The 12,960-nt window shown below is 37.4% G+C and overlaps 1 protein-coding gene across 10 annotated transcripts in view; it reads right to left on the reverse strand.

Moving 5' to 3' along the window:
- Positions 1-12,960, reverse strand: part of CACNA1C (calcium voltage-gated channel subunit alpha1 C) — a 970,192-nt gene that overhangs the window by 8,477 nt on the left and 948,755 nt on the right. For all 10 annotated transcript variants that reach the window (XM_074194976.1, XM_074194975.1, XM_074194966.1 and 7 more), the window contains 4 exons: positions 10,409-10,534; positions 9,677-9,774; positions 8,630-8,733; positions 4,824-5,165 (listed from right to left, as the gene is read on the reverse strand). In XM_074194976.1, the coding sequence (XP_074051077.1) occupies positions 4,824-5,165; positions 8,630-8,733; positions 9,677-9,774; positions 10,409-10,534 (670 nt within the window). The remainder of the gene's footprint in view (positions 1-4,823; positions 5,166-8,629; positions 8,734-9,676; positions 9,775-10,408; positions 10,535-12,960) is intronic.

Genomic DNA, 12,960 nt, shown 5'->3' on the forward strand with positions numbered 1-12,960 from the left:
TGTGCAATTATTATGTGCAATTATGTGCAAAGATAGTTGAACATTCACCCTTTTGCAAGCTTTTGAGTTATACATTTTTCTACACCCCTTCTCTCCACACTTGCCATTGTAGCAAACAATTTGATATGGGTTGTACATGTACATATGTGTTTAACATATTTCTATATGCTGTGAAAGAATAATTAGAATTAAGATTAAAACTTTAAAAAGTGAACATAGTATGCTTTGCTCTGCATTCAGACACCATAATTTCTTCTCTAGATGTGGATGATATTCTCTTTAACAGGTCTCTAAAGCTTGTCATTGATCATTGAATGTCTGAGAGGCCATCATAGTTGATCATCACACAATGTTGCTGTTAACATGTACAATATTCTTTTGGTTCTGCTTTCTTCACTCAGGATCAGTTCATGAAAGTCTTTCCAGGATTTTTTTTTAAGTCCAGCTGCTCATAATTTCTTACAGAACAATAGGACTCCATAACATTCATATGCCATAGCCTGTTCAGTCATTTCTTAATTGATGGGCATTGTAAGGAATATTTCACAAAATTTCACAAATACATCTATTAATTGACCTTTGCTTTACAATCTCTTTTTTCCTTCCTTATTCCTTTTAATTTGATCTATTTTTGCTTTTTCCTTGTCTGAGATCAGGATTGCTATCCCTGCTTTTTTTAATATCAACTAAAGTGTAATATATATTTTGCACCAGTCTTTCATCCTTACCCTGTGTGTATCTCTCGGCTTCAAATGTGTTTTTTTTTACAAAGAGTAATCTACTCTGCTTATCCACTTCTACTGTATGAGAGAGTTCATTCCATTCACATTCACAGTTAAGATTAAATCATGTATTTCCCTCCATCCTTATTCCCCATCTCTTAGTACTTTTCTCTCTCCTTCCTCCTTATCCTGCCACACCAATGTTTTCCTTCTAACTGCTGCATCTCTCAATCTGTCCTCCATTCTATCAGTCTGCTTCCTTTTTCTTCTCCTTTCCCCCTTTTACTTAACTTTTTAACTTTTACTTAAACTTTACCTTTACATTTACTTTCCCCTTCCCTTTTTTTTAGGTTTTTGCAAGGCAAATGGGGTTAAAGTGGCTTGCCCAAGGTCACACAGCTAGGTAATTATTAAGTGTCTGAGGCTGATTTGAACTCAGGTACACCTGACTCCAGGGCCCGTGCTCTATCTACTGTGCCACCTAGCCACTCCCTCCCTTTTATCAGCCTTATCTTCTCCTTTCTTTCTCTTTTACCCCCTCCCCCACTTCTCTATAGGGTAGGATAAACTTCTAAACCCAATTAAAAATTTAACTCTTTGAGCTAAATATGTCAAGAGTAAGATTTACTCAGTGCTCATACCTTCCCTTCTTTCCCTTTACTATAATAGGTCCTTTGTCCCTCATCATGTGGTGATATTTATCCTCTTTTGGTATAATCCTCTTTTTCATGTCTTAAATGTTTTCTACATGTAAGTATACTCCTTTTATCTGTCTTGACAGGAATACAATTCTTAAGAGTTGATAGATTAATTGGTTTCATCACATCAAAATCACTTCATGTAGACATCCTCTGTCCATGTACCCTTCCTTCAACTATCCCATTAGAAATACAATTCTCAAGACACATAGGCATCATCAAATTATAATCAATTTATACCCACACCCTCTTTCCAAGCACCTTCCCTTTAACTATCCTAATAGAAATACAACCCTCAAGACTTAAAAGTTTGATTACGTCACAGTCAGTTTTTACCCCATCCTTTAAATATGCTCCCTTCAATTATTCTAAGAGAAACACAGTACTCAGGAGTTACAAGAATTATCTTCTTGTGTGTGGATGTAGACAATTTAGTCTTTTTGTGTAGCTCTTGGATCTTACATTTGAAGATCAAATTTTCTATTCAGTTTTGTTCCTTTTATTAGGTAAGTTTGAAAGTCCTCTATTTCATTGAAAATTCATCTTTTCCCCTGAAAGAATACACTGAATTTTGAAGGGTAGTTGATTCTTGGTTATAATCCAAGCTCCTTTGCCAACTGGAATTCATATTCCAGGTTCTCCTGTCCTATATTGTTTAAGCTGATAAGTCTTGTGTATGGACTGTGGCTCCCTGGTATTTAAATTATTTCTTTTTTCACTGCTTGCAGCATTTTCTCCTTTAGTTGAGAATTCTGAAATTCATTGGAGTTTTTATTTAGGGATCACTTTCTGAGGGTGATTGATGTATTCTTTCAGGACTAATGTATCTTCTTGTTCTAGTATATTAGAACAACTTTTGTGTAAGATATTATCAAGGCTCTTTTTTCTGAATGTGGCTTTCAGGTAAACCAATAATTAATAAATTCTCTCTTCTGGATCTATTTTCTAGGCCATTCATTTTTGCTAAGAAGTACTTTATATTTTCTTCTATTGTTTTTGGTTTTGTTTGTTGAAATACTGGTTTTTCAGAGTCATTAGTTTCCATTTGTCTAATTCTAATTTTTAGGGTTTTATATTCTTTAATTTGTTTTTGTGTTTCCTTTATCAGTTGGTTAATTTTACTTTTAGATGAGTTACACTTTTTCCAGGTTGATTAATTTTGCTTTGATAATATACATTCCTTTTCTAGTAGACTATTTTTACTTTTTAAAGGAATTGATTTCTTTTTCCATTTGCCCAATTTAACTTTTAAAGGTATTATCTTCTTCAGTCAATTATTCATACTGCTCCTCTATTACACTCATTTCTTTTCTCAATTTTTTCTTCTTCCTCTCTTCTTTGGTTTTTAAAATCCTTTTCAAGTTCTTATAAGATGTTATTTTGGCTTTGAGATCTATTTATAAATCCCCCTGAAGCTTCATAGGTAGGCATTTTGTCATTGATTTCCTCTTCTGAGATGGTGGTTTTTATTGTCCATATCAGAATATTAACTTTTTATAGTTAATGCATTTTTTGTTTGTTTTTGCTCATTTTGACAGTTGGGTTCTGCTTCTGGGGCATAGGGGATATAGTACCAAGCTTTGTTGTCCTGGAGGACAGGGTCTGTTTTCTGGTTTACTTACTGTTTGCCTAGGGTGTTGCCTATATTTCAGTTCCTAGCAGTTTGTTCCCTGCAACAACCCAGTCCTGCCTGTGGCACTAATGTTCCCAGGTTCAAACTTTGTCTTCCAAGCTGGAATTGGGATCCTTTCTGCAGGCCTGCTGCACTGCTGACCTGCTGAGCCTGGACCTGAGCTGCACTGTGGCTAAGAGTCTTCTGCTGACCTTCCAGTTTTCCTCCTTTGCTGGGCTATATTACCCTCAGACAGACCTTTATTGAAGTTTCTCCATGGTATCTTGAGTTGAGAAAATATAGTATTCACTCTTGGTTTTATGGGTTCTGTAACTTTAGGATCTGTTTAGACACTTCATTTAAATTTGGTTAGGGAAAAACTCTATGAGTTTCCTAGCTCTGAGTCACCATCTTGGCTCCTGGAACATTACTTTTTTGAGATGGTCCATTCCACTACCAGATAGCTAGATATTTTTTAATCCCAATGACTAGAAATTTGCCTCTCTGAAAATTCTGCTTAAGTTTTCCAATGGCACTATGAAGAATAAGTCAAATACTTTCCCCACATGATTGAAGACAGTTTTTATAGTACAGTTGGAAAAAATACTAAATTTAGAGCAATTTCTTCTTGTTACATTTGGGTTATTTCTCTCTCTCTCTCTCTCTCTCTCTCTCTCTCTCTTTTAAAATATTTTATTTTTCGGGGTGGCTAGGTGGCGCAGTCGGGGGCGGCTAGGTGGCTCACTGGATAAAGCACCGGCCCTGGAGTAAGGAGTACCTGGGTTCAAATCCAGTCTCAGACACTTACTAATTACCTAGCTGTGTGGCCTTGGGCAAGCCACTTAACCCCATTTGCCTTGCAAAAAAAAAACCTAAAAAAAATAAAATATTTTATTTTTCTCACAATTATATGTGAAGTCTTTAACATTAAAATTTATAAGATTTTGAGTTCCAAATTTGTCTTCCTCTTTCCTTCCCTTCCTCTCTTTCTTAAAATGATAAGTAATTTGATATAGATTTTATATATGAAATCATGAAAAACATTTTAATATTAGCTTTGTGATGCTTTTCTGAGATGTGTTACCAGGTTCCTTCCTTCTCAAGAATATGATCCTATGTCTGAAGTGTCATGATCAGAAACAATCTGCTCTAGGTGGTTCATGCTGGAAGATCCTAGTATTATATTTCATGTAGTCTTAATACTTGGACTTGGGAATGGAGGCACTGGTTTACAATTCCTAGGAGCCTATTATAACTCATGTGTATTTGGTGGCTTTCAATATTTTAGTGAGAGAGGCCATAATCATAATGAGAAAAATGACTACTAATAATGGCACATTAAAGCTTGCTAAAGAATTTTACACATGTCATATCACTATGTTCCCAGGGGGCATAATTTGACCTGCAGTAACCATTAGTAACTCTTCCCTCTGCTTTGGGAGATGCTTAATGATTTTACTGAATTTATTTTTTCTGTATTTTTTATCAGGGCCCACTTGGTCAGTCAGTTTCCTTCATAAATATGAAAAGCATTAATTTCCATTACCCAGTATCCCAGGGAAACTAATTGATGGACAAGACTACTTTCTATATGGATCAGGTTAGCATTTTAAAGTTAATGTAAGGGTCAAGGTTATTTTGATTAAGTGAGTTTGTATACAATTCCATTTGAGAAAGAGTTAAGTTCATTCTGATATTTGCTTTCCTACTTTTCTGAAAACCCCTGGCAAATTCCCTCCATTTCCACTGGCTTCTCCCTCCCCTGTTCCCCATAGAGTTGATGCCACATACCGCTTCAACTAGACTGCTAGCACTGCCATGAAATTGTCTTCCAGATGCCCCAGACTGACTGGGCACAGTAAGGGAGACTGGCCGGGCTCTCCGGGCAGTGCTGCCTCTGCTGCCTCCACAGTTGGCATTTTCTGCATACCAGGAGCTGCAGTGGATTGATGGGAAGCTGCTATTGAGCTTCTCATTGGACTCTGCTCCTTCTAGCCACAGTGTAGGAATGGGCTGTAGGGGCCAGGCTTGGCCATGAGGAGTTGCTGGGGGAGTGGTACTTGGCTTGGGGAATGTGGTGTTTGGAGAATGGCTTCTCTGAAGGAGAGGGCTGAGGCCTGTCACTGCCAATGCCTGTGGACACAAAGGAGACAATTATGGTCAGCAATGAAGACAGGACGTTGTGGATCACTTGTTTTACCAGGTAGTGGTGATGAAGACCTGAAGATGAGATGGTAATATTGTGCTAGTTACCTGAAATGCCTGTCCTGCCAAGTTCTTCCCTTTTCTTCCCTCACCTATGCCAGTCTAAAGTGATCTCTCTTCCCTCTGAACTCCTGAGGAAGGTTTCTTTACCAATCACCTTACAATTAATCAGGTGTTCTGCAATTGCTGTTTTGCATTGCTAGAGAAACCCTGTTTAATTTTTTTTTTATTTGTTCATGCCACAAACCAAGATGTTGATTTTGTCTTCTTGATGTCTTGTAGTTATAGGGAAGGCCAATTATGCTTGAAAGTCCTAATGATGCACAAATTAAATTAGATTTAAATAACTGGGCAAATAGCAACTGCTCATGGATAGGTAGAGCTAATATAATAAAAATGACAATTCTACCAAAACTAAATTATCTGTTTAGTGCCCTACCAATCAAAATTCCAAAAAAATTGCTTTAATGAGTTGGAAAACATTGTAAGTAAATTTATATGGAGAAATAAAAACTCAAGAATTGCCAGGAGCTTAATGAAAAAAAGTGCAAAAGAAGGTGGCTTAGCCCTACCTGATCTAAAATTATATTATAAAGCATCAGTCATCAAAACTGTCTGGTATTGGCTAAGAAATAGAGTGGTGGACCAGTGGAATAGACTAGGTGTAAAAGCAGGAGATAATTATAGTAATCTGCTGTTTGATAAACCCAAACAGTCTGGCCATTGGGATAAAAACTCCCTCTTTGATAAAAATTGTGGGAAAATTGGAAGTTAGTATGGAAGAAACTTAGATTAGACCAACATCTCACACACATTACCAAGATAAGATCCAAATGGTTACAGGAAATAGACATAAAACACAATACTATAAGCAAATTAGAAGATCAAGGACTAGTCTACCTGTCAGATCTATGGAAAGGGGAACAGTTTATGACTAAGGAAGAGTTGGAGAACATCACCAAAAACCAATTAGATGATTTTGATTACATTAAATTAAAAAGCTTTTGCACAGATAAAACCAATGTAACCAAGATCAAAAGAAATGTAGTAAATTGGGAAACAATCTTTACAACTAATGATTCTGACAAAGGACTCATTTCTAAAATATACAGAGAACTGAGTCATATTTTTAAAACAAAAAGCCATTCCCCAATTGACAAATGGTCAAAGGATATGCACAGAAAGCACTCTGTCAGTCTTTACTTTGTTTCCATGATGAGGAGATCAAAGTAATCCATAGCCATATGAAAAAATGCTCTAAATCATTAATTAAATGCAAATTAAAGCTTCTCTGAGGTACCACCTCACACCTCTCAGATTGGCCAGTATGACCAGGAAGGATAATGATCATTGTTGGAAGGGATGTGGGAAATGTGGGACACTATTACACTGTTGGTGGAGCTGTGAACTCATCCAACCCTTCTGGAGAGCTATTTGGAACTTTGCCCAAAGGGCAACAAAAATGTGCATACCCTTTGACCCAGCAATACCACTACTGGGTCTATACCCTGAAGAGATGAGGAAAAAGGGTAAAAACATTACTTGTACAAAAATATTTATAGCAGCCCTGTTTGTGGTGGCAAAGAATTGGAAATCCAGTAAATGTCCTTCAATTGGGGAATGGCTTAGCAAACTGTGGTATATGTATGTCATGGAACACTATTATTCTATTAGAAACCAGGAGGGATGGGATTTCAGGGAAACCTGGAGGGATTTGCATGAATTGATGCTGAGTGAGATGAGCAGAACCAGAAAAACACTGTACACCCTAACAGCAACATGGGAGTGATGTTCAACCTTGAATGACTTCCATCAGTGCAACAATAGGGAACAATTTTGGGCTGTCTGCAAAGGAGAACACCATCTGTATCCAGATAAGGAGCTGTGGAGTTTGAACAAAGTGCAAGGACTATTACCTTTAATTTAGAAAAAAACAGATAGCTTATTGTTTGATCTTGTTACCTCTGAGACTTCTCTTCTCTTTAAGGATATGATTTCTCTAGCATCACACCCAATTTGGAACAAGGTACAACATGGAAACAAAGTAAAGACTGACAGAGTGCTTTCTGTGAGGGGGAGGGGAGAGGGAAGCAAGATTGGGGGAAAACGTAAAACTCAAATAATATCTTTAATAAAAATAAATTTAAATTAAAAAAAAGAAAGTCCTAATGATGGATGATCTGTAGCAACACAGGGAGAGAATTGGCATCATGTCCTGTACCACTAGCCTACTTTTTTCTGAGGAAAGAAAGCTCCTAATGACATACCTCAAGAACTAGGTTCCTATGTACTTTTCCAGAGTTATTTTCTATTATCTTCACAATCTTTCTACCCAAACTGGATTATTATGTAGTTCAATAAATCATGTCCCTGATAATGCAATTCCCCCCATCTCTGGAATACATTCCCTCATTATCATTCCTTCTCACAAGCCTTATCTTCCTTAAAATTTCAACTCAGACCTCACTCCTTCTGCAAAGTCCCCTCCTTTCTTGGACTTCTCTTGTACTATACTTCTTCTCTTCCTAGAACATAAATTTCTTCAGAACGGGGTTCTTTGGTTATTTTTTTCTAATAAAATGGGTTTCATGGGAGTTTGTTTAATTGCATTGGTACCTGGATCTCCACCAAGGAAAGCTACATCTTTACCAGGGCTGTCTCATACTTAGGGAGAATTGATCACCCTACTCTGAACATTCTTCTTATGGCAGCTCTAGATCAACAGGAGCTAATAGCTTGATGGCGTTAGAAACTTTAGGAGAGCCTTACCATTACAGTTTTCCAATAATAAGAATTCATACTCCTACAATACTTTAAAGTTGAGAAAGTATGGTACTTAGTAGGCTTTTAATAAAACTTATTGACTGACTAATATTAGTGCAAATATTATCCTCATTTTACAAATGAGGAAAATGGGGTTTATAGAGGTGAGGTGACTTGCCAAGGGTTATACAGAGCACAAACCTCCTAACTCTGGCAAGGTTCATTGATATGTCATTAGGAATTTTCTTTCTCAGGAAAAAGTAGGCTAGTGGTACAGGACATGATGCCAATTCTCTCCCTGTGCTGCTACAGATCATCCATCATTAGGACTTTAAAGATGTATCTCTCTAGAGCATTCCCTGCCTTCAACACTCTTGTTTTTTTGTTTGTTTTTTGCAAGGCAATGCAGTTAAGTGACTTGCCCAAGGTCAAGTAAGGATTGAGTGTTAGATCTGAATTCAGTGCTCTATCCACTGTGCCACTTAGCTGCCCCATGCCTTTTTAACACTCTTACAGAAGTAGGAATAAAGTTGTGTAGGCAAGAGTTTGTGGATACAAGGTTTTTACACCTCAGCTGACTCTTCAGGGCTCCTTAACCCAGTGATCAGTGATTTTTCTAGAATGGTTACCTGGTGATGAACCAGATGCAAGGGCAGCACTGTCTTCTGAGAGATGTCTCCACCTTGGTTCTTTTGTCTCTTTAGACACTCCAAATGGAAGGAGGCTCTTCGACCTGCAATACCAATTCCAATGAACTAGAGTCAGAGTTTTATCATCTCAGAAGGATTCATGTCTTTCTGGAAAGTGTAAGGGGAGTCAGTGAAAGCTGATTGCTAAGCACCACTCTATTCTCCCACCCCTATCCCTTAGTGATATTTTGTAGAAATCTCTTAAATCTCAAGCCGCATGCTTCATAACTCTTATCCCTGGAAGCTCTGCCCAGTGGTTCAAGAGCAAGTGGTTCAGACTTGAGTTTGCCTAATCTCTGTAGTGGAGTGTCTGACTGACTAGAATCTTTTTCCAGCTAGGACATAGTGCCTTGGGTAATATCATCTTGGGATCCCAAGGAGGAGGACTGGATTACACAAAACCTGAAGTAGACAGAAAAAAAAAAAACAAGTGGAAAGTCTTTTTTTTATATTAGCATAGTTGAAGACATGAAGAAATAAGTGTTTTAGATCTAATTTTTCAGTTTGTTTTGTGGAACAAGGCAGTTCTATAAAAGTGAACAGGTTTCTGGGAGAAAATTTCCCCTCTTAAAAATGTAAATATAAAAACATATACATATTAGGAATACTTATTGGGGCAAAAAGTTTCTCATATGGAAATAGACTTATTTCCTTCTTTATACCTGAGATATTCTCTTCCTTTGGAGCAACATGTCAATATATTTCAAACTCAAAGATGTTCTGTGACTCAAAGGTATACTGTGGCTAAATAAGTATAGAAAACTATTGTCAGTTAATTCACCCAAGGGTATCAACTTTTTAATTTCACCATCCCAACCATCTCTTTCCCTCAAACTATTTTTGCATATCTATATAAAATACATCTTGCATTTTAAGGAATGAGGGAGGCAAGGAATAAAGCTATTAAAACTCCTGGGATAGTCCTATACCTCAGATTGCCTTTGGGAATGTCTGACCACAGCGAGGGGAGGAGGTATGATCAGTTACCCAGTGAGGAAGAGTGGAGGAATCCTCTTTTCAAAGACTGTCTGGTCTTGTCTTCTGGTGGCGTCAACTGTCTATTCTCATCTTCCTGATAGGATAGTCTGGAACAAAGAAAACTCAGGGTAAAACCATTCTCCACAATGAATTATGTATGCTCCTGTTAAGGGTCAGATAATCCCAGAAGGCAATGTTGGTATTGTCAAATGACCTGTTGAAGGTACTTTGTAATTTTTTTTAGGGCAAAACAGGGAGTGGTGATGAATTGCTAACATTGGAAACTTTGCCTTCTTACTTGGCATGGGGAAACTTGTTTGTCCTGCTTGGTAGGTATTCTTAAACATACTTTGGCACTTAACTCACCTTGGTGTCCAGGTCTCATTATGCAGCAATCTGGCCAAGTAGCTACCTTGATTGGTACATCAACCTTTTCTTCAAAAGACTAACTGACTTAGAAGATATATGAACTTTTAGTAGAGCAATGGACAGGCTCTAGTATTACCAGTATCTCTCCATCTACTCCTTTCTCACTAGGGCCTCTGTTGTTTGTACACTATGCTATTAAAGTAGTACAGATATTCTTCAGAGGTCATCCCCCTCCATAACTGGCCCCAATTAGACTGGGTAAGACAGAAGAATTTCAGAAGTCTTTGACCCCCTCAACCTTTCATCACTAAGCAGAACTTTTCTCTGATATAAGTTAGTTCCACCCTCTGGACAAATGATCACTGGGCTTACATCTCAGTGGAGATTAGGCTGGGCTCGCTGCAATATTCTGTATCCTCATTCACGTTCCCTTCATAGTTCTTGGGGGCTGCCTCCTCTGGGCATGCCATGGCTATCCGGCTGTCCCGGGAGTGGTACCTGAAGAGACAAAAAACAAAAGACAATCAATCAATCCTGGGCTAAAATCATGTCCTAGAAAAAATTACGTATGCTCCTTGTTAAGGGTCAGATAATCCCAGAAGGGGATTGCCAAATGACCTGTTGAGGAATCTGTATTTTGTAATTTTTGTAATTTTTTTCAGGGCAAAGCAGGAAGTGGTGATGAATTGCCAACACTGGAAAAAAGAAAAAAAAAGAAAGCCATTTCTACTGACCTCTTCCCCCCCCCCCCCATAGGAAATGAAAATGAGAGATATAGCACATTGAGTCTATATACTCATACACACTCATATCATAGAAATACACTCATATCATAGAAAGAACCCTGGACTTGGAGTCAAAATCACTGGGTTCCTGTCTTAATTCTACCACTCAATTGTCATATGATTTTGATCCAGCCATTTCACTTTTCTTTGCCTCAGTCCCTCCCTTTGCAAAATAAGTCTGACAATGGCTGCTTTATCTACCCTACACACAATGAATGAGAAAACAGATGTAAAATTTTACAAGGTCAAACATGATTTGAAAACCTAAGTGCAGGACTAAGTTTCTACTTAGTTTCTGGTTCTGATTACTCCTTCCTGTAGGTTAGTAGGAAGAAATGTGAAAATACAACCAGGTCCATTAATCCAAATAATGAACAAATTCCCTGGATTAGAGAGATTTATCATCATCCTCATCTCTAGTACCTATCTCTCAAGGTTATTGTGAGGTTCAAGTGAAATAATGTTTATAAATGTGAATTGTTTTTGGTTTTATTATGCCCATATTCTAGATGAAGAAAGAGAGGCTTGGAAAAATTAAATGATTTTCCACAGTCAAACAATAAGTATCAGATTTGTGATTAGAATCCAGGTCTTTTTTAATCCTTTGTCCTCTTGCCACTATATCAACATGGAGAAATAAGACAAGTTGATAATTGCAGTTAGGAAAGATTGAATTGAGTATTTCTCTGCTCTATAAATGAAATCTAGCTTCCCTTTGAAGAGGAATGGAAACTTAAATGGAGATTGATGTAGGGAAGGGATAGATTTGAAAGGGAGGCAGATGGCAGTCTGCTTCTGACTTTGGGACACAGGTTCTGAAGATAATGGTTACTAAGGCTGATTGAAGGACAAGACTCAAATGATGACATGGGGAAAAAACAAGTGAAGCACTAACATTTGAGCAAAGTTAGATCAATTTTAACTATTTGCTGAATGTGCTTCTTGGAGGCTGTACTTTTTAACCGAAATATGGTTTAGAATAAAATTAGGAGAGGACTGTCCAAGGGACTAAAGACACAGAGACCTCCATGGGAGTGAGGAAAGGTCTGTGCAAAGCATCTTGATACCAGGATATCTGAAGAGGAAAATGTCATTACTGGAAGTGGGGTTAAGGAGGAGACAGTTTGGATTCTTTCTCTCCAAGTTTCAATCCCTCCTTATCCATTGACTCCTTCTCTATTGATTATAAATATGCATAGATCTCTATTTAAAAAAAAACCACTTTCATTTGAGTCTGTCTCAAGTTGCTGTCTTGTCTTTTTTCTCTTTTACAACCAAATTCTAAGGGGAAAAACCAAACTTTTATACCTGTCATTTTCACTTTCATACTTTAGACATACTTCTCAACATTGGAAGAGATATGACTTTTGACCTCATCATTCATCTGAAACTGCTTTCTCCAAGGTTACCAATGATTTGTTAAATCACTAAGTTCTATGACATTTTTCTCAGTCCTTGTCCTTTTTGACCTCTTGTTTCATTTAACATTGTTGATCACTTCTTCCTGTATACTCTTTCTTCCCTGGGTTTTTGTGACATTAGTTGTTCTTCTACCTGACTGGCTGTTGCTCATGTTCCTTTGTTGGGAAATCCTAGCTCTAATTCTTAGGTGTACCTCAGGTCTTTGTCCTAAGTTAACTTATTTTTTCTTTCTATACCCTTCTTCTTGGTAATCTTGGTAATCTTATCAAGTCTTATAGGTTTAACTATCATCTCAATGCCTACTCTAGTCTCTTTTCTAGACTCTAGCACTTCAACATTAACTGACTATGTGATAGACATTGTGTCAAGCACTTTACACATTTGATCTCGTTTGATTTTCACAATAATCCTGGGTAGTAGGGACTATTATTATCACCATTTTACAATGGAAAAATCTGAACCAGAAAGTGATTAAGCGAGTTGTTTAGGGTGACGCAGATGATGTCTGACATTACATTAGAACTCAGATTTTCCAGATTCCAGACTTTATGCTCTATTGTGCCACCTAGCTGCTTGAGTAAGCATTTTAAATCCATCAAGTCTTAGAACTCAGTTTCTCTCTACTTAGTTCCTGCAGTTCCACACTGCACTCTGATTCCTAACTTACTTATTTCTGTGTAGAATACACATTCCAATCTTAGAATCATCTTTCACTCT

Source organism: Macrotis lagotis, chromosome 7 (assembly GCF_037893015.1).
Source record: "Macrotis lagotis isolate mMagLag1 chromosome 7, bilby.v1.9.chrom.fasta, whole genome shotgun sequence".
Lineage (NCBI taxonomy): Eukaryota > Metazoa > Chordata > Mammalia > Peramelemorphia > Peramelidae > Macrotis > Macrotis lagotis.